This window comes from Cricetulus griseus, chromosome 2 (genome assembly GCF_003668045.3).
Source record: "Cricetulus griseus strain 17A/GY chromosome 2, alternate assembly CriGri-PICRH-1.0, whole genome shotgun sequence".
NCBI lineage: Eukaryota > Metazoa > Chordata > Mammalia > Rodentia > Cricetidae > Cricetulus > Cricetulus griseus.
This window is the reverse complement of record NC_048595.1, coordinates 277,442,692-277,464,264: the sequence shown is the minus strand read 5'-3', so window position 1 is coordinate 277,464,264 and position 21,573 is coordinate 277,442,692. Positions and strand designations below refer to the sequence as shown.

The window sequence follows — 21,573 nt, the reverse complement described above, 5'->3', positions numbered from 1 at the left end:
CCTTGTCTACATAGATAGTTCTAGGTCATCAAGGGCTATGTACTGAGTTCTTATCTGAAAATAAATAAAGAAATGAGTTAGTTACTTAATGTTATTCATAAATTATCTAATTTCAGGTTATGGTATGTTATGGTAGCATCCAAGAATAAAGATAATACTAGTACTAATACTGTTTTCATAGTTCCTTTCTTATCAGCTCTATTTATATCCAATCCTCTTTTCCTTTGGCTTCTACAATGTCTAGATTTTCTTGTTATTTATCTTTATCCTTCTACTTTTCTAGATTCTCTTATTCATTCTTATTTTTCCCCAAAGAACTTCCCTTGACTATCTTCCATTTTTACTTCTTGTCTCTTGGCACTCTAATCATATGTTGTTGGCTTACCCTTAGTGTCTCCTGACAAATCTAGTATCCACCTCCCTTTCCAGATATTAGGACTATAGAATCTCTTGGCTTCATTTTCCCATAAATACATAAGACTCAATCGGTCTAAAACTGTGCTTTTTCATTTATTTTATACTTAGTTCTACAAAATGCCATGATTAGAGTCATTCTAGACTTCTTTCTCTTTGAGTCTCAGAACCTCTTCAGGCACTGAATCATAAATTGCGTAATCTATGTCTGCCAAGTCCATTCACTTCCTTTAGTCAAACTCTTAATATCTCTCGACTACATTAACTAAATTGATTGTTCTACAACACATACTCCAACCAAACGTATCTTCTTACCATGTTTTGTAGCTTCTTTGAGTCCTTTTCAAATTCTATTCTCTCTAAAGTTTTCAAAGCATCATTTCCCAAATCAAAATTATCTTCATAATTTCTCTGTGCCTGAACCCCTTCATAGGTTCGACATTTAAACAAAATGGAGTCTGAGTCTGTATTCCTTGACTTGATGAGTGTATTTCATCATGAAGTAGGCCTTTCTTCCCTTCACAACTCCATATTCTCCATAGTTAATAACTCTTTGAATTCTTTGGGAACACATTTTATTCTATAGCAATGTTTATATTTATTATCACTCCTCATCTTCTCCTGATAGAATCAACCATACATGTCACCTACAGTGCAAGGCCCCAGTGAATACTTCTTTTCAATCTTTCCTTAGTCACTCTTCTCTCTGTGACCTCCCTACCTTACCACCTGTTTCTATGACCATATTATATAAATAGAATGCTAATCACCATGTGGCAAATGAAATAGAAGGACTATTGTCCTTAAGTTCCTGCTCTTCAATCACTATAGCAGACGTCTAGCACAGAGAAAATGCCTATTAAGCATTTATTTTACTTAAAAATTTGGCCATGATTTCTTTTTTACCAACAAATCAATATTTGTTGACAAAAAAGTAAAAGTAGCAAGTGGTCTGCTAATTTGTTCAGGAACAGAGGGCTCAATTTGTCTATTATAAAATGTCTCCACCATTCCAATACCTAACTTCACCTTAGGAAACTTACTGTAAATGGGCTCCCTATTGAGCATAATATTGACAATTTACTGCTTTTTTTCATTTCCTTTAAACACAAAAATATGAAATATGGCTGGAACTCATCTACTCAAGAGAGAGTAATCAGAGGATCACTTGAGTTCAAGAATTCCTGGCTAGTCTGATGACACTTCTCAAAAAATAATATAGTCAGACAGCAGAGAAAACTGACTCAGGTTTGATAAGAGCTGTGAAACACACTGACTAAACAAAGGGCTTACAGTTAATGACTCTGTATTATTATGATTATTATGTATAATTATTATGAAAAGATAGAGTGGGGTGTGATAATCAATATTAGCAAATCATCAAGATATACCTCATTCTTCTTTATTCACACCGCTGCTTCACAAATACCCCATAATCCCTTCATGCAGGTTCAGTTATGCTAAGACACTCTTTAATTTGAGTTATTAGGAAACCTAACAACACTAATGACAGGTAATGTTTTCTTAGCACTATTGTCTTTCATCAGCACTATAAACTTATGGAATTTTTCTTTTGTACCTTTTATTCCTAATGGATGGGAGGAAAGTGACTGATTTCTAATTTCCTCAAAATGTAGATTAATATGGAATAACTACTCAACATTGAAAATGTCCTTTCTCTCAGACAAGGACATAGACAGCCTATCTATAAGATGGTTAACACGAACAGGGTAGAGTTGCTCAGATGTAAAACCAGAGCCAAGTCAAATAAAAAGAAATTATGTAATTCATACCTTCAGTAGATATATGGAAGATTAAAACAGGAAACTTGGTAGCAAAAGAAGTTGAAAAGGACACTGTGTTGTTCAAAGACTTCCTGTCATTTGCAAGTTCAACTTCAAGAGTAGAACACGTTTTATTTTTATTTTATTTTTTTCAAGACAGGGTTTCTCTGTATAGCCCTAGCTGTCCTGGAACTCACTCTGCAGACCAAGCTGGCCTCAAACTCATAGAGATCCACCTGCCTCTGCCTCCTGAGTGCTGAGATTAAAGGCATGCACTACCACCACCTGGTTACAACATGTTTTATAACACCAAGGTGCCAGAATCTGGTCAGTGCAAGAGGGTAGCTGGAATGAAGCCAAAGGACATGTTGTTGATATCAACAAAGATAAGGATTGTATCAATGGGCATTACAGTCATCCAAAACTAAAACAAGAGTTCACATCGGCAGGCTGACACTGAGTTGTGAGAATGAGTTTACAGGATAGAGAAGCCTCTCCCAGGAGCTATTGAATTGCAACAGCATAGTTGCATACAATGAAGCTGGAGCAGAAGACAAGAACATCACATACAGACAGTCTACAAGGATGGGTCATGTGAGCTTCAAATAATCATGGGTTTAATAAAATATCTAAGACAAATCTAAATTACTACTGGCTTTGGTACCAATGAATGTCATGGTCTTGAGTATGTCATTTATATTACTGTGCCCTTAATTTACTTACTTGAAACATGAAAAAGTTTTTGGAAGCTATGCCAAATTCTGTACTTTTAACAGTGAAGTTCATTTCATCTTCAGTTTCTAGGTTTAGGATCGAACCTCCAGATACTATTAACTGGTTTCTTTTATGGGTTCAATACCCGTGAGCTGAGAAGATTTCATGTCTCTGATAGAAGTTTAACAAAGGCAACTGAATGGTAGATATGTATACCAGCTTTTTGTTTTATAAAATGCTGCTTACAGCCAGTAATGTAACACTAAGCATTGTTCTCAGTTTACAAATAAAACTGGGATGCATATAGTATTTCCCATAGTCCTATGAGTATCTATTTCAGAAATTGATCAAATGTGATTAAAAAAAATCCAAGGGCCTATCACTACTTATTTATTTCAGGTTCTTCTAATCGTTTGAGACTCTTGACAATAATAGTAGTAATAATGATAACAGTTGTTATTTTCATTGTTACTTCAAGTTATGTTCCTAAATCCCAGAAAAGTGTGTGATTTTATATTTGGCTCATGTGTTCATGAGTGAATTTTATAGGAAGGGAAATAAGCCAGATGTGATGCCTATTCTCCTACCACTTAGAAGGTTGAAGTAGGGGAATTGTTTTGAATTTAAATCAGTCAGGCTGCACTGAATTCTGGATGCTATGGGACTCTGACATTAAAAAGAAAAGATGGTTATTTAGTGATCAAAGAATTTATTATGCTCCTCAAATTATTTTGTTTCACTTGTCAATTAACGATCTTATTTTAATTGTTTAAGGAATTGGTATCTAATTAGCCATGTTGCCCTGAATCAGTAACCTATTGGCTATGAAGTTAGCAAAAAAGAAAATCCTAAAATCAATACATGAGCACCTCTTAGCACCAAGTTACTTCTTGGATCAATAAATTCTTTCCATAAAAAATACTATTATATTTTATATAACAGTACCAGCAGATTAAAAAAGCAAATATTCCTATACAAATGAAAAAAATTCACGAAAGTTAAAATTCAAAGTGTTGACACTTATAAAGAATTGTTAAGCATATATGAAAGAATTAAATATTTCTACAGAAATTCAAAGTCTGATGATCACCCTCAGGTGGATGAGACAAAGATAGTTTTGACAAGGCTTTATATCCTGCCTTCAATCTGGTTTTTCAATTACAGTTTCTATGAAAATTGACAACCTTGGTGAGATGTTGCTTTTAATGCAAAAGTAAGACTAGTTTGAACTACAAGTTCTTTTTTTTTCTCCTTTGGTTGTAGGTACTCACCATATTACTTTGTGAACTGGCCTCTCCCACATCAATACATACTCAAGACAGTTCCCCACAGGCATGTACACAGGTCAATCTAATCTAAGCAATTCTTCAATGGAGGCTTTCCTCTCAGAGGACTTTAGGCTATGTCAAGATAACAATTAAAGGTAGCTCTTAGAGAATGGGTTTGATAAATATAGCTAATATAAAAGAAAATGAAGACACACATTCAAAGGTGGTTTGTGTTAAAAAAATAACTGTGTTTATAAACTATATTCAGATACAAGGTAACAACTGATATTTATGATTATTTTGGATAGTCAAAGAAAATGTCTAGTTTGCTTTCTCTAATAGAAATTAGGAAACTATGTGGCATAGTTTTCAAAAATCACCTTGTAAAACATTAAACACAAAAGGTTGGGGTTTGAAGAAACTAATGGCCCAAGCATAAAATATATAGGTGAATGAATTAGATGAAAACAAGGTTAAAATACATTTAGTAAGTCACAAATTAAGTGCCTCCCTGTCTTTCTTTTCCACTCTTTCTCTTGCTAATGACAGATTCCATTTCAATTGTCTTTGAATCAGGTTGAATTTGGCTCAGATGTGCCTTTCTTGAAACCCAAACTGTCACATGGCAAGGCCCTCCATTACTTGTGCTTCATGCCCATAAATACTCAAGGAGTTCAAGAAGAATCCACTTATGTCCTAAGTTTTAGTTCCTGGCCCAGATTCACAACTCTAAGTAATCAAAGCTGTTTATTTTCCCTGCCATAGATTTCAGCATTATATCTACCTTTTAGAAACATTGTATTCCCAAATAAAATCTGAACCAACATTCCCTTGTCTCCAGCTAATAATTATACTAAATAGTATTTTCATTCAGTGTTTGCTAAACATTATAAGCATGTTTCCAAAAGCCTAAGCTGCAATGATTAGTATTTCCCTGTTGATTATTCCAGAGGTGGTTAACGCCCCCCCAACCCCCCACCCCCGTCTTCTTTAGACGATAAACTACCTGGTACCTGAAACCTCCTTCAAAATTCTTACAGTTTTTATGTGTCTAATGTTCATGTGTAGTTGAATATCTGTTGCAACGGCTCTTCATTTAAACTTCACATCATCACCTATGTGCCTACCAGGTGGGATGGTTTTTAATGGAAGGACATTCTCTTAGGGCAATTCATACTAACCTAATTGAATGCCAGCAGTATCCAGGAAGTGGTTCACCAATAAAGGGCTACAAGACTTCACACCTGATATTTTATTCAGATTTTAGAGCATATTATTATGACCTGACCACATGGAGCTGGGATGCTCAGGTGAAATAAAGTCCCAGAATGTACCTCTAGGTTACAAAGGCAGATTAAAAAAAAATTTATACTTAAAAGGAAAACATTGTATTTCTATTCTTGTATATAATAGTAGTAATAGTAACAAAAATTGAGAGATATTCAAGGATAGATGGAAGTAGGATATGGCTATTGGTAGTGATACAGAATTTTAGGAAATTTTTGACATATCAATTTGTGTAATAGCTGCTTGATATCAGCAATAAGCATGAGGAAAAGAAAAGAAAAGGTGAGTAAGTTACCTGGTGAGGAAAGAATGCAGTGGTGATGAATGTCAGCTGGAAGATGCACCTGGGTTGTCTCAAATGACTCTTAGTCAGCAAGGGAGAAGTGCTAGAAACTTCAGGGCATCAGTTTCAGGAGTTTTGAAAATATACTGAGTCCTATGCAGTTCTGCTTCTGAAAATAACCCCTAAATCATCTCATTAGAATCCTTGCCACAGGCTGGAGAGGTGGCTCAGCGGTTAAGAACACTGATTGTTCTCCAGAGGTCCTGAGTTCAATTCCCAGCAACCGCATGGTGGCTCACAACCACCTTGAATGAGATCCTGTGCCCTCTGCTGACATGCAGGCACAAGACTGTATAGACTGTATGCCACAATTAAGTGGTCTAGAGCTGGAATTAGGGAAGAGTGGTGTTAGCATTGGCATCTTTCATGTGTTGGTCTAAGTAATCTTTCAAGACAATACTATTCCTAGCTCTATGATAAAATAGAACAATTCGGGATAGAACTTTCTGTGAAATAGATTGCAATCAAGATGATAAAGAAAAGATACTGGGGCCGGGCTGTGGTGGCCCATGCCTTTAATCCCAGCACTCAGGAGGCCAGTTGAGATGAAACCTGGTCTACAACAGCTAGTTCCAGGACAGGTTCCAAAGACATACAGAGAAACCCTCTCTCGAAAAACAAAACAAAACAAAACAAGGAAAAAAGTACTGGAAAATGATAAGGAACTATGATCATAGACACCCTTAAATAGAAATTAGTATATGTAATTTTGTGAGACAAATCATGCTTACTTTATGTATTTATGATTTGTTAGGGTTTTCCCCTGATACCATGAGATTTTAAATTGTCTTACATCAAATGAAAAAATGTTTCTAAAAAAGAAAAAAATCAAATCATTGAAAAGAAACAAAAACAGGTAAATTGCATATAAAATATAAATACATGTCAAGAGAAATGTGGCACCAAATTGAAACACGACAACTAAGAAGTCACCTTAACATGGATATTTGCAGGATGGAAAACATCACCATTTAAGTCACTGCTTATTTGACTACCTGAGACAAACTCTAAGAACCAAAGTCTTAATGCAGATGGAAATAAATCCAATCCTAAGGAAACCTTGTTAAAGCTCAAACTCAAAGAATACATCAATGAACTTTCTCAAAGCTTTGAATTTAGCTACCTGAAGTTTCAACTTTTAAAAGTCGGTTTGTACAAATTTTTGGAATGATTGATTTGACCTTTGCCCAGCAATCTTTGTTTCATCAGAAGAATTGAATAAACTGTCCTTTGCAGAGACAGTCTTCTTAGAAGTAGCTATTTTAGTACTCTGTCCATAGCATATGTAAAGACACACATTTCAAGTGAGCATCCAGAGTGGATTTGAATTTTATTGGTACATAAACAGGGGTCTATTACTTCAATACCCCACTTCCTCTTCAATCTCACAATGCTTCAAAGTCCCTCTTCTTCCATCTCACAATGTTCAATAGGCAGTCAAGAACAGTGTCTGAGGCCTCTACTGAAGAAACTTTGTGTGCACCATTTCTCTCCTGTCAGTTAAACTGACAGTTATGGTGGGGTCTTCAATACAAATAACTAAAACTTGAAAACCATATAAAAGAATATAACTACTAAATTCCAATGGTGAAAAACGAAACAGAAAATAGCTCAACACTTAAACACTGAGCTGAACTCCTGGAATCCAGTTGCAGAGAGGGAGGAGTAGTAATGAGAAAAGGGGTCAATACCAGGCTGGAGAAACCCACAGAAACAGCTGACAGGAACAAGGGGGAGCTCTTGGACCCCAGACTGATAACTGGGAAACCAGCATAGGATGGACCCTGACCCCCTGAATGTGGGTGTCAGTTAGGAGGCCTGAACAATCTATGGGACTTCTGGTAGTGGATCAGTATTTATCCCTAGTATACACATGGACTTTGGGAGACCATTCCACATATAGGAATACTCTCTCAGCCTAGACACATGGGGGAGAGCCTAGGTCCTGCTTCAAATGATGTGACAGATTTTGGAGAACCCCATGGAAGGCTTCATCCTCTCTGAGGAGCAGAAAAGGGATGAGATACAAGGCTGGTGAGGGGCAGGGGAGGAGAGGAGGGAGAGGGAACTAGGATTGACATGTAAAACAAGTTTGTTTCTAATTTAAATTTTAAAAAGGAGAAAAAAGAAAATAGCTCAAAGCTTATTTCAATATGAAATAAAGTAATAATTTTATAGAAAACAATAAGGAAAATGAACAGACATCCCATCCTATTATTCTTTTAAAATCATCAAAATTAATTATAGAAATTAAGGTACACTAGTGGAGACACTTCTGATGTGAACTGTATTAGGTTTGTTCCTCATAGAAAAACTAGCAGTGGTAAATTGACCAGTGAGTGGCTGATTTGGAAAGAAGGGTAAAGGTCAATAGAGGCCCCAGAATTTCTAACTCCAAACTCATGTATCAAGAGCAGCAATCTCCCTTGCTGAATAGTGCCCAGATGGCAGAGACAGCCCTGGTATGTGGTTTTCAGAGCTTCTTGACAGGAAACTGTCACCAGTAGGTGACCCCATCCGTCTGAAGGCAGGAAAATTACTATGTGAACCAAGGAAGTACACCACAGTCCCTGAGAAACAGAGGGCAGAGCCTCAGAAAAAATTACATTTACAGTTGTTGCTTCCTCAAAGGAGCTCATACAAAATTTCTTTGGAGTTTGAAGAATACAAAAGCAATTTGATTTTCACAGGTAAATGTGTTATAAAAGGAGAAACCAATTCCTATTAAAAAGAAGAAAGATACTGTGTCTAAGTGATGATGCTTTGTGAGGAAGAGGTAGTCTGGAATTAATTACAGTGTGAAGACACTGTCCTTGCCACACAACAGCCATCAGAAAACAGAAAGGGAACAAAGCAACCCAAGCTAATATACAGGTAAAATTAAGGTAGGCATCTCCTCAACAAATTTAGCAAACCCAAGTCCAATACATTCCCAAACCATGATTCTCTTGTCAGAAAAAAAAAATCATGATTAGCAGTTATTTTAGTAATAATGTTTTTGAAGACCAGATTTAAAAGAGGTGGGTCTCCTATTGTTACCTCTCCCCAAACAAATCATAATAAAATATAGAAAATAAAGCTACTTTACAAAGATGAATTGCCACTGCCTCCTGAAGAAAGAACTCATACTTCTGATATCAGTAACCAGTTACTGGGGTCAATAGAAGAAGAAATATTAAATATTCAACTGAATCACATTCAATCTGGGTTTTGCTATTCCTCATTGATTGATCTCTCTGGTGCTGATATGTCACATGTTTTAACTTGTACTTGAAGAAGGGTTTGCCTAGGCACTAGAAGAAATGGTAATATGAGAATGTAGTAAATTAGCATTTAAATTTTAAAATGTAAAGAACTAACAACTGAATTTAAAGTTTTGGCTTAAAGAACAATGAGTTGTATTCAAAAGAGGTATGAAAGGGCATCACTAAAAACCAAAATTCAGGAGCAAGAGTCAGGAAGCAGGAAGATTTTTGTTTCTTTTTTTTCCATCAGCCAAGTCTGGAATTCTGTGTAAATCTCCATTTACATTGGTTTGCTTGGAAAACTCTGTCCCCTTTATGGACTTATCTGTTTACATTCACTAAGCCAACAACCACTTTGGTGACTGAACAGTGAGCATTTTTAAGTGAAACCATCACTAAACCCTTTCTTTCACTATTTTGATTTTAATAAATATGACTGCAATACTTTTCAATCTCTTGTGAATGTCATATAAATACTTGTGAATTGTTGCCTTAGAAGTTAATTTATAGCCAGGTGCTCTGCTTCCTTATAAAACCTCTAGGGGAAGTTAGAATCAATGAGCTCAAAAAAAAAAAAAAATCCCATTTTAGCAAAAACTTCATATAAGCTTCAGGGAACATAGTAAAGCAAAGCTTTTATGTAAGACGTCTCCAAGAATTCACATCCATAATATTGTGAAGAAAGAAAAAAAAAAGCAAAGCTTTAACCCCAGGTCAGACTACCTCATTTTTAAAAAGCCATTTTAAACCTGATATCTGCTGTCCTTTTGTTGGCAATTTATCTTCGGTCTGTCTTTAAATTCTGAAGAGCAAGGTCATGATATTGAAGACTGTAAGCCTAAACTCAACTCCACGATATTCTCAGCACCAATTTTTTTTTATAAAAACAAGGTAAGTTTGTGGGGGAAGGTGTATGATTTTAGCACATGCAATAAACACATGAAAACAAATAAATATAGCAAATATTTTCTTTTGTGTGTACGGTATTCCAGAATTTAAAGTGTGCTTTTCTGGTGTCTTGAGGAAGATGAATGAAACTCCATTCCTAGGGAAGTTCTGTGTGTGTGAGTAGGAACACCAGAGGACAATGGAGCATACTTTGTTTAAGACAAGACAAAACTCACAAGTTCACATTTCAAATCCACAGCAGAAGATAGGGAGTGGTGTGTGTGTGTGTGTGTGTGTGTGTGTGTGTGTGTGTGTGTGTGTGTGTGAATGACTCACTTTGATTAGCCCATTAAGCTTGGGAAACCATTGGTCACTAATTGAAGAAAAATCCAGTACCTTTATCTTGGACCAATAAGCCTTACCAAACACACAAACACAGACTATGAGGGTAAACCTCCTTAAGATCTGGAAGTCAAATCTATAGTTGGACACATATGCATGCAGTTTTCATATCTTTTATACCCCCCAACACCCTGGGATATGATTTTACTGCACTGTAATTACCAAGGAAAGAAGATAAAATGCAATGCCTAGGTGGGCGTGCACTGAGAAGGGTAAAGTCAGCTTCCTGCTGTACTAGAAATAAGCAGAGACTACATACACTACGTTCCTGGGCACAAACCATACAATTCTTTGGCTTTCTTGATAGTTTTCTTTCCCAAATAGAGTGCCTACCTTCCGTGTGGACTGCGGAGACATACGTCCAATTGTAACGCTTGACTATGTCAAGCATCGCCCTTGCCTGCAAAGTGTCAGAAGGGACCACCCTCAGGAAGTATTTGTACAAAGTTTTGTCACTCAGGTCTATGCTCGTGGCAGAATAGGCGATCTGTGGGATGTCGAACAGCTGGAGAAGATTCTGGACTTGAATGGCCACAGAGCTGGAGCCAGGGCCGATCACTCCAGCTATAGGCTTCTTAGTCCTGCCTAGGGGGAGGGTCTGACCATCAGGCAAGCAGCGGTTCAGCCCATCCTTCTCATCTCGGATGGAAATCAGAGAGTCCCTGATGAACTCGATGCTCTGTTCCAGAGCCACGGAAGAGTGCCAGCAGGAGTCCCGGATCTCACTGCCCAGGGTGATGTTGGGCAGGAGCACCGGGTCTGCGTTGATCTTATCCAACGTGTGGAACATGGCCTCCACCCTCTGGATACCATACTGTTCTCTGATCTCCCCACACTTCCTTTCGGGTACCTTCTCTGCTGGAGGTTGGTGATGGACTGAGAAGAGGGCTCCAATAATGACGTCTCCGTCCATTCTGGCCACAGAGCGCTGAGACGAAGCACCCACCAGCAATACTTTTCTGTCGGGAATTCTGGGCAAAATGGACATCTCCAAAAAGATCATTGGGAAGAAAACCAAGAAGAGTCGGACCATTGTGGCGGAGATGCAGTACACCGCGGGCCAGACGAGTTCCCACGCCGGTCCTGCCTGCAGGTTCCCAGCGCAAACCACTCAGAGGTCCGCTGCTGCTGCCTTTCTAAGCTTCGTGCCTTTGACCAACACAGCTGGTTCAACGCTTTCTCTGCCTCCACCACCGCCTCTCTCCCCTCCGCTTCCTCCTGCTGGTCCTCCGCGACCGCTCCCACACCCTGGGGGCGTGCTTAGAGGAAATCAAGTCGCAGTTTTTCACTGGTGCCCGAAGGTGTATAGCTCAGGTGTGCACGGCGTGTTAGTGGCCGTGAGCTGGACGCTGATAATGAAAGAGGGAAGGCAAGCCAGGTCATCGGAGGAATTGTGTTTAAACTCTGGGGTCTGTAATGCTAACTATTGTCCCGTCCACTTCACTCCAACACATATTTCAGAAACAGCTAGGGAGGCAGCTCTGGTCAGTGATGGAAGTGTTGTGCCCTGCTCGCTCGCTACCGGGGTCCTGAGAGGTGCAGAGCCCTGCTGACCCGCCCCCTCCTCCAGTCTCAGGTCCCTTCCTTGTTCCTCCAAACCAACAAGCTTTCTCAGGTGATGGGGGCGGAAAGGGGAGGGAGAGAAGAGGGGAGGAGCTAAATCCCTCAACCTAAGAGAACTTTCCCGGATTTGAAAAGATCAACTTTTTCCCAGAAGAAAATTTGGGAACTCTTTGCAAGGTAGAAGCGCTGTCTTAAAAGCAACGCAAACAATAGAAGCACCTTTTACTTTAACATTTAAGGGTTGAAGAGACCCTGACACACAATTTTAGTAGTAAATGTAAATTCGACAGCTTGTGAAAAAGCCATATTAGTTACTAAGGCAAAGCCTGGTAGTCTCCCTGTCTTGGGGTTTGGTATGTTGCACCCCCTAAGAAACAAAGCTTACTGTAGAAGAAGCGCAATAGATAACTTGTTTTTCGAGATGGGGTTGGAGAGGAGGTGGGTACCCTGCATCCGCCTATGTACCTGAACCTTTGAGGCTTTGCATCGCTTTAAGAAATGGAAGAAAGGTAGCTGGGAAAGAAGGGGGTCGCCTTTGGCACAACAGCCTGAGCCACTACGCGGTCAGAACCCTGGACAGCTCTCGGAGCTAGCAGGAAACACCTTTCCTTGTAGCTCAGGCAAAGATGCTAATGATGACCGTCGCTCTGGAAATCCTTGACCTCCCTTTGCTCTTTCTATCTCCTTCCTTCGCCTTCTTCACATATATACACACACCCCTTCCTCTTTCTACCTCCTTCCTTCGTCTTCTACACACACACACACACACACACACACACACACACACACACACACACCCTTTCTATCGCCTCCCTAATATCTCTCCACCCTCATTTTCTTCGCCTGGCTGTTTTGCAGGTTTATACTTCCATCCAACTGCTTTGGGGGTAGAGGCACCTGCGGGGCTGAAGTTGGCTCCCTCTCCCGTCCCTCCCCTTTCTCAAGGTGAGAGTCAAGATGAAAAGGGGGCTGCCGGAGCAGGCTGGGAGTGAAAGCACAAGAGGCAAGGCACAAAAGAGGGAAATTTAGCCAGACGCCCACCGCTCCCCACCGCGTCTCAGACATGCAGAACTAAAAGAGATAAATAAACGAAGATCCTCCTGAATCCAGGAGAAAAATCCAATAGATCAAAACAGTATCTTCCTTTGGGGGTGGGCTTCACCGCGGGAAGATATCTGCTCACCTGAGCCAGTTTGGGGTATGTACTCGAGACCTACCTGAGTCCGGGTAGACAGAGCTATTGGTCCCCAGGTCAGAGGACTGCAGCCGCCCTCGGTTCACAGACACCTCAGCTCCAATCCAGACGGTGCAAGGATGCGATCTGGGCTGTACACTAGTGCCCTCTTTCTTCAGCACTATTTTACCGCAAGGGAAGAAAAAAAGAAAAAAGAAAAACGGGGGAGGGAGGCAAACTCAAAAAAAAAGAGAAAGAAAGAAAGAAAGAAAAAGCAGGTCACCCAAGGTTTACCTAATATCTAATGTATAAAAACCGTCATTTGAGGAGGAGACACTAGAGAAATGCAGAAACTATCATTTTCTCCACTGCAGTAGTATCTATCTGAGAGGCTTTAAAGACACATGGACATTCGGTAATCTCTGACCAGAGAAGTGAGGGGCTTTGTGGGCTGGTTTAGGGTGATTATAGTTCTTTGCCTTTGTCTCGGGGATTCACATATATTTTTTCTCTCTCTCTGGATATGAGGTCCATAGTCACAAAAGCAATGTGTGCATATATCTAGGGTGAAGGCTCTGTTGGCAGGTTGCAAAGAAAATGGCAAGAGATTCCATGGGGTAGGACAAGGGAAAGGAAGAACATATGCATCCTAAAACAGGATGAGTCAAATGTAGAGTGGCAAGCCACACCCACCTTTTCCAGGTCAAGATGTTTCTAAATTGAGAACAAGAGGTCACATGAAAACACTGGAGTGAAAAACACTTATTCAAATTCCTCCCAGACTGCCAGCACCTTCCCGACAGGTCTCACAGTGTCGCGTCTTTCTGCATGGAAACTGGAAGTTAAATCACATTCCTCTTGGGGCAGGATGGCTGAACAGAATGAGTCCTGGCTTTTTCAGAGACAAAATACAAATGACATAGAGCCTGTCCACACTGAGTTAAAGCTCTTTGGAGCAGAAGCCAGCCTATGTCAGGGCTCTTGGTCATTACCTTGTTCACCTCATCTTGGTATTAGGAAAGCTGTCAAGTCAGGACCAAGGAGATGAGCCATATGGGGATGTGTATATCTTCAACTGTGTGTTCTGTCAGAAGCTGGGAAGGAAAATGCCTCTAGTCAAGAACAGAAGGTCTTCCTGTTCTGGTTTTTGTTTTTTATTTCTCTCAAGTGTCAGACATTTCTGAACTGTTTTCTTAGGCAACTTAAATAGGATTTCCCTGCCCCAAACCACCTTTCCCACAAAGAATGAACTACAGCAAGTATTTACTCTAAAGATTAGAAGATCTCAGTTCTCAGTTCTGGAAGAAAAAAAAACACATTTACTCAAAGGAAAGAGGAACACATAAGTTGTAGTCTTCTTATATGGAGCCAACTCATTCTGTTTGAATTTTTGAAGAGCAAGCTAAAGGTATTCATAGTGACCACAGCATCTCATGTCCTCTAATGGGCATTTGAGCTTAAATTTTAGATCATGTTATTCTGGCTTCATAATCTCTAATCGTGATTTTTAATCTGAGCCTTTTCTCAGTTATAACATTCCATATACAAATTAATAATTATATGTACTGGCTAATTTTGTGTCAATTTGACACAAGCTAGAGTTGTCAGAGAAGAGGAAGCCTCAGTTAAGAAAATGCCTTCATACAACTGAGTAGTAGGCAAGCCTGTAGGACATTTTCTTAATTAGTGAATGATAAGGGAGGGTCTAGATCATTGTGGGCACTGCCATCCCTGGGTAGATGGTCCTGTGGCCTATAAGAAAGCAGGCTCACCAAGCATGAAGAGCAAGCCAGTAAACAACACCCCTCCATGGCCTCTGTATAAGCTCCTGCCTCTAGGCTCCTGCCCTACTTGAATTCCTGTCTTAAATCCCTTTTAAGATGAACCATGATGTGAAAGCATAAGCTGAATAAACCCTTTCCTCCCAAGCTGCTTTGGTCTTGGAGTTTCAAGGCAGAACAGTAACCCTAGTGACGATACTGTGATTTCCCATCAAATAAAACAAAGCAATGTCCTTGAAGTCCATAATTATCTTCAGCATATGCTCCTTGAAGCTCAAAGTCTTTGATGTATCATATTTCTATCATTTAGGAAAGACTATCTACCACTGAAGGAATAATTAAATTTGAGGCTTAATGGTTTTTCAAAATTTATTTTATATCCCAAGCAAAAACTATCCATTCAAGTAGGCAGGAAGAAAGATGAACTTGGGAATCAAAACACAGTGTGTGTGTGTGTGTGTACATAAGCATTATGTATTGTGGGGATTAAGGATTAAGTTCAAATGCAGCACCTTGAAATCACCAATTAAGTTTTCCTTTTCATTACATTTTATATTAACTAGATTTTCAAAAGAAAGATTATTTTATACTGCTAATGAATCACAGATTATAGATATTTACTACCTTATCCATTTGCTAAAGGTGCGTGAATTGAAAAGTACTAAGAGTATTAATATTTATTTAGTACTGAAAGAGTAGTGTACTGAACTTGACACATGATTTACAATAGTGTACAAATATGGCACAAGTATTTTGTTTTGGAGCTCAGTTTAATGTAAGACGTAATAGTGATCAAACAAAAGATTATCTGATAAGTAACCTAAGACAGATCTCAGGAATCCACACAGTTGCACATGCCTGCAATTTCATGGCTAGAAGGCTGAGGGAGGAGTTGCCATGAGTTTGAAGTCAGCTTGGGTTACATAGTGAGTTCTAGACCTGCATGGAATATATACAGACTCTTACCCTGTGTGTTAGTTGCTTTTCTGTTGCTGTGATAAAATACCATGACCAGGGCAACCTATAGAAGGAAGAGTTTATTTGGGCTTATGGTTTCAGAGGAAATGAGTCCATCATGGGGGGGCACATGGAAGAAGGCAACAGACATTGAAGCAGGAGCAGGAAGCTGAAAGTTCACACTTTTCACATTTCAACACTTCAGCAAGCATGAAGCAGGAAAAGCAAAAAGGAAATAGGAAGAGGCTTTGTACTCTCTGAGCCCTCCCCCAGTGGCACACTTCCTCTAGCAAGGCCACACCCCCTAAACCTTTTGTGGTAGTTTGAGTAAGAATGCCCCCCATAGACTTATATATTAGAATGTTTAGTCATCAAGGAGTAGCACTATTGAGGACTACAAAGATTGGGAGGTGTGACCTTGTGGGTCTCTATCTCTGAGTCTCTCTTCCCCTCTCTGTCCCTCTCTGTCTCTGTCTCTCTCTCTCTCTCCCTCCTTCTATCACTCCCTTTCTCTGCTTGTGTGTCAGGATGTATCTCTCAGCTACTGTTCCAGTGCCATGTTTGCTGCCATGTTCCCTGCCATGACCATAATGGACTGGCCCTCTGAAACTAAAACAAATCTCCAATTAATGCCATATATAATTCTTTTATAAGTGTTTCTGTGGTCATGGTGTATTTTCACAGAAATAGACCAGTGACTAAGACACTCTTAATCGGTGCCACCAGCTGAAGACCAGGCATTCAAATGTGTGAGCCTATGGTGGATATTTGTTGTTCAAACCACTATACCCTGTCTCCAAAAAAAAAAAAAAAAGAAAAAGATGTCCATATGCTGCTGTAAAACTAAATACAACATAATAATATTCATCATGTGATCAGAGGAAATGAGTCCATCATGGGGGGGAACATGGTAATGAGGCAAATATTGCCCATAAAAATTACTCCTGGTTTCCTTATTAGTACATGCATAATTATCATTGAATTCATCCATAAAAGATATTATGGAGGAATAAATCCAGATTATAAGTAAAGGATGTTAGTGTTTCCCCATAAAAAATCAGTTGAAAATCCAAATCCTTCAAACAAGAAATATAAGAAAAAGAAAAGGCAATGAATAAGTTAAGTATATACTGGAAATTATAGTGGACTCTAGTGGGCATTTTGAAAATTAACATTTACACAGTCACTGGAATAAGGAAGTGAAGTATACACAAGAGATAATAAACTCATTACTAAAGAGGTAGTACTGACTGAAAATAGAAATGAGATCAAAGGTCTTTGTAGAAAATTCATTTGTGGAAAATTGATATGTAATGTACTACTAAGGGAATATAGTGGATGTTCAAGGTAGATCAATGTCACGTATAATGAATATCATGCTTTTTCATAAACTACCCTATTCTGGGGACAATTGACTTAATATAGCATTTCTTCCATTCTTACCTTTAATTCATGAGCTTAGCAGGATAATTCAGACCCTGGTGAAATTTTTCATTTTATTTATTCAATTTGGCAGTCTACTCTAGTTAAATTGAGGAGTAAACTGCCATATCAAGACTATGCTCTGAACAATGCACAAAAACCATTATAAGATAAAACTTCATCCTTCAACATGTAAAACCATTTTTATAAAATGAGATTGAGAGGCTGGAAACATGGTTCAGTGGATAAGAATACTTTCAGTTTCTTCAGATGACCTGGGTTTAGTTCCCAGCACCACATGGCAGCTCACAACCATTTGTAACTCCAGTTCTAGGAGATCCAATGCCCTCTGTGGCCTCTAAAGGCAACAGGCACATGCATGATACACAGACATTCATGCAGGCAAACACTCATGCACAGAAAAAAATAATAAATACACTGAAAAAATAAACTGTGCTATATGTTCTATTGTTTTATTGGTGTGATTAGTTAGGTAAGAACAATACATAGAAATAAGATGGAAAGCACCAGCCACCATATGCAGTTAGAAAACATCAAGGAACTGTGTGCTCCTGCAGATGGACTAGGAGACTTGTGTTTGGACACATTTTGTTCTTCCACAACAGTCAAAACATTACTTTTTGAAGATCTAAGATATGATTAAAAATAAGGCAACCACAATTATTCTGGAAGCACAAAAATGGCTGTGATCATCATGTGTTCTATTCCCTGTGGTATTACCATGTCTCATTAATGTTATATATGCTCATTTATTGAACAAATTAATGGATGTATTATTTTAGACAGGAAAATAATTATTCTATGTTAGAGACTATCTCTAAGATTTAAGTCAGATTACCAGGTCTCTTATTCATTCGTTATTTAATATAGGAAGAATGATTTTTCTTTGCTTCTGTCTCAAGTGTAAACAGATAGTCCAATTAGCATTTAAACTCCCTAAAACCATATTTACACTACAGATGTTGTGACATTTTAATCACTGAAATATATTTCAAACTTGACAAAAGTCTCTTTACTTACTCTCCTACAGAAGTTCTTCAATAATAAATGAAATTTTAAAACTTATGAGAAAAGAAGGTAGTAAATACATGAAACACAACCTTCATCTGATGTTGTTGTTATATAACTCAAAAACACCATTTGGAAAAATTCTTAGAATCATAATGACATGTGTAAGACAGAAATATTATAATAGCCTTAGATATAGGACAATTGAGACACCAAGTATCTGATCCTTACCTGAACTCAGAGAGAAAATTAGAGGTGGGGCTACATCACATTGCCTTTAATCCAAATTCATAAGCGGTATGTAATGAAAGCCACTTCTCCTAACTGTGCTATGTGATACTTCTTTCCATATTTCCTTAAGTTCTGCATTCATCTTCTCTACTAAGGAGACACTTAAGTAATAAAGAAAATGAGTGTGAATTCCTCCCCTTTGGGCCTTTCATCTGTTGAGGGCACAAACATTACAGGTGAATGTTCTATTTGCTTAAAATAGCCATATTTTATAACAGTTCTAATAAAGGCAGTAACCTACTTGCACAGTCTCACAGCCAAATTTTGAACAATTAGCAAGACAAGTATCTAAATTTTTCAGGTACAATAAATATCTTAATTAGAAAAGGTTTTATTTTACAACTTCATCTACACAACACATTAAAATATTGTCTCTGAGAGAACAACACTGTGTCATGTCCCTACTTGAGCAGAAAATCAACAACATGGTTGTTGTCCTTTCAACACTTCACTAAATAATGATCTACTTAAAACACCATTTTTCTCCTTTCAGTTACCTGACTCAAAACCTGCAATAGTTTTCAATAGTAGAATATCTACATTGCTCAACCTAACACCTGAAGTCATTAGACTGTGAAAGTCTCACAGAAGGAAACCATGGAACTGCATACCTTCTAAGGAAGAAAGGTCATATAGGGGACCAGCCAGCAAAAGTAAACTCTGGATTCCATGTGCCCAAACAGGCTTAAGGAGTTGTCAACAATTAACACGTAGTTTGTTATTGCTGTTAATGATGGTTCATTTTTATTTTATTGTTTTTAAAGACTTTCACACATGTACACATGAATACTGACTACTCTTACCTCTTGTCTCCCTACCATTCCTATCCAGCCACCACAAATACAGATACAAATATCTCTCTCAAATTTGTCTATTCATTTTTTATCACCTTCCAGGGTCTTCTGTGTGACCATGACTCTCAAGCTATGAAAAGGAACTTATGAGGGTCAGTAGAGGGTATATAACTAAAGACAGTGATTATTCCTTGCAGCAGCCAATAGATCAGGGGTAAAAGGTAGGACCCTGTGAGCTCCTCCCTGTTCTTCAACTGACTTGCTGATACAGCTGTTCTTGTTGATAGTGCAGGTAACTACAGTTGATGTGAATTAATGATAACAACAGATATATGGATCTTGGAAATGGTGTTCCCTAGTCTTCCAGTCTATCTTTGGGCTTTCACAAGTGTGCTGTCCCTCTTCTTCATTGTTCCCTCAGCCTAGGAAGGGGTAGTATAAAGAATTTGCCTAGGGCATAGCTGACATTCATAACTTGTTTTCTACATCTGGAACAGCTATGGATCTACACTCACCACTGTTCCTTGTAAGGAAATATTTCTTGGATTAAGACTAGGAGCACTTTTTTTAAAAATGGGAACAAAACAGTATTGATAATGCAGTTTGCTGCCATGTCAATTCTATTAACTGTCAGAAATATGCTCCCCACATGGGCTTACTACCTTCCCTGGTCTATGTTGTTAGCCAGGCTTACAGTAACATATATTACCCTCCACTCTGACCCCCATGAAATGGATCTTCAGTCCACTCAGAAAATAGTAGGATATACACAGCCCACCCAATAGTCAAGCCTACAGCGCACAGATGGGTGTGTCTTGCTGTCCAAGTGATTTCCTCTTACTCCCTTTATTCAGGTTTGTCTTCACTCTACCCTACATCTCCATCTCCTCAATCCCCAGATTCCCTTTCTGCACATACCTTTTCACTCACAATATTCCTATCTTTACTTTCTTTTCACACATGTTCTACTTCCCATTTTCCTAGTGGAACCCTTTCCCCTTCCATGTTTTCTGGCTTGAATATGTATTTCATGTTAGACATAACAAACTAAAGAGTTGTAGCTAGGATCCTCGCATAAGATATAATAAATGCCATTTGTCCTTTTGAGCCTGGGTTACTTCACTTAGAATAATTTTTTCAATTGTTTCTATGTCCATGAAGCTTTCATAATTTAATTTTTATTTTTAGCTAATTAATATTCCATTGTGTATGCATACCTGTGGTAGTTTGAGAGAAAATGCCACCCAAAGCAAGTGGCACTATTACAAGATATGGCCTTGTTGGAAGAAGTGTGTCACTGTAGGGGAAGGCTTTAAGGCCTCTTTTGCTCAAGCTTCCTTCAGTGTGACAGTTGGCTGATTTTCTGTTGCCTGCAAGATATAGGACTCTCTGCTATTCCTCTAACACCATGTCTAACTGAATGCTGCCATACTCCCTACCACGATGATAATGGACTGAACCTCTGAAACTGTAAGCTGCCACCTCAATGAAATATTTCCTTTATAAGAGTTGTTTCGGTCTTGGTGTCTCTTCACAGCAATAGAAAACCCTAACTAAGACAGTACCACATCTTTTTTATCCATTCTTCAGTTGTTAGTCATCTAAACTGTTGCTATTTCCTAACTATTGTGAATAGGGTAGCAATGAATAGATGTGCAGGTATCCCTGTAATAAACTCCTTTGAGCAATAATTAGGAATGGTATGCTTGGGTCATATAGTAGTTTTATTTTCAGTATTTTGAGAAATCTCCAGACTTACTTCCAAAATGGCTACACTAGATTGCATTCTCACCAAAAATGTATAAGGGTTCTCTTTCCCCAGATGCCCATCATCATTTGTTTTTATTGATATTCTTAATCATAGCCACTCTTATTGGGGTTAGGTAGAATCTTACATTGGTTTTAATCTGTGTTTCCCTAATGGCTGAGAGTAGTTGTTTTTTTTTTTTTTTTTTTTAAGTTTTCAAGCCATTTGTATTTCTTCTTTTGAGAACTTTCTGTTTAGATCTGTAGTGAATTTTTAATTGATTTGTTTCTTTTATGTTTGGTCTTTAGTTTTTTTTAATGTTTTGTTTATTCTACATGCCAATCTTTTGCGGGATATATGGTTGGCAAAGATTATCTCTCTTTTTATGGGATTCCTCTTCACTTAATTAACAGTTGCCTTTGATGTATAGAAGTTTTTTTTTAATTTCACGAAATTCTATTTGTCTATTG

At 38.4% G+C, this 21,573-nt stretch overlaps 1 protein-coding gene across 2 annotated transcripts in view; it reads right to left on the bottom strand.

Annotated features, from left to right (window-relative positions):
- Positions 1-11,378, bottom strand: part of Grm1 (glutamate metabotropic receptor 1) — a 376,448-nt gene extending 365,070 nt beyond the window's left edge. For both annotated transcript variants that reach the window (XM_035440388.1, XM_035440389.1), the window contains exon 1: positions 10,679-11,378. In XM_035440388.1, the coding sequence (XP_035296279.1) occupies positions 10,679-11,378 (700 nt within the window). The remainder of the gene's footprint in view (positions 1-10,678) is intronic.
- Positions 11,379-21,573: the final 10,195 nt, after the last annotated feature.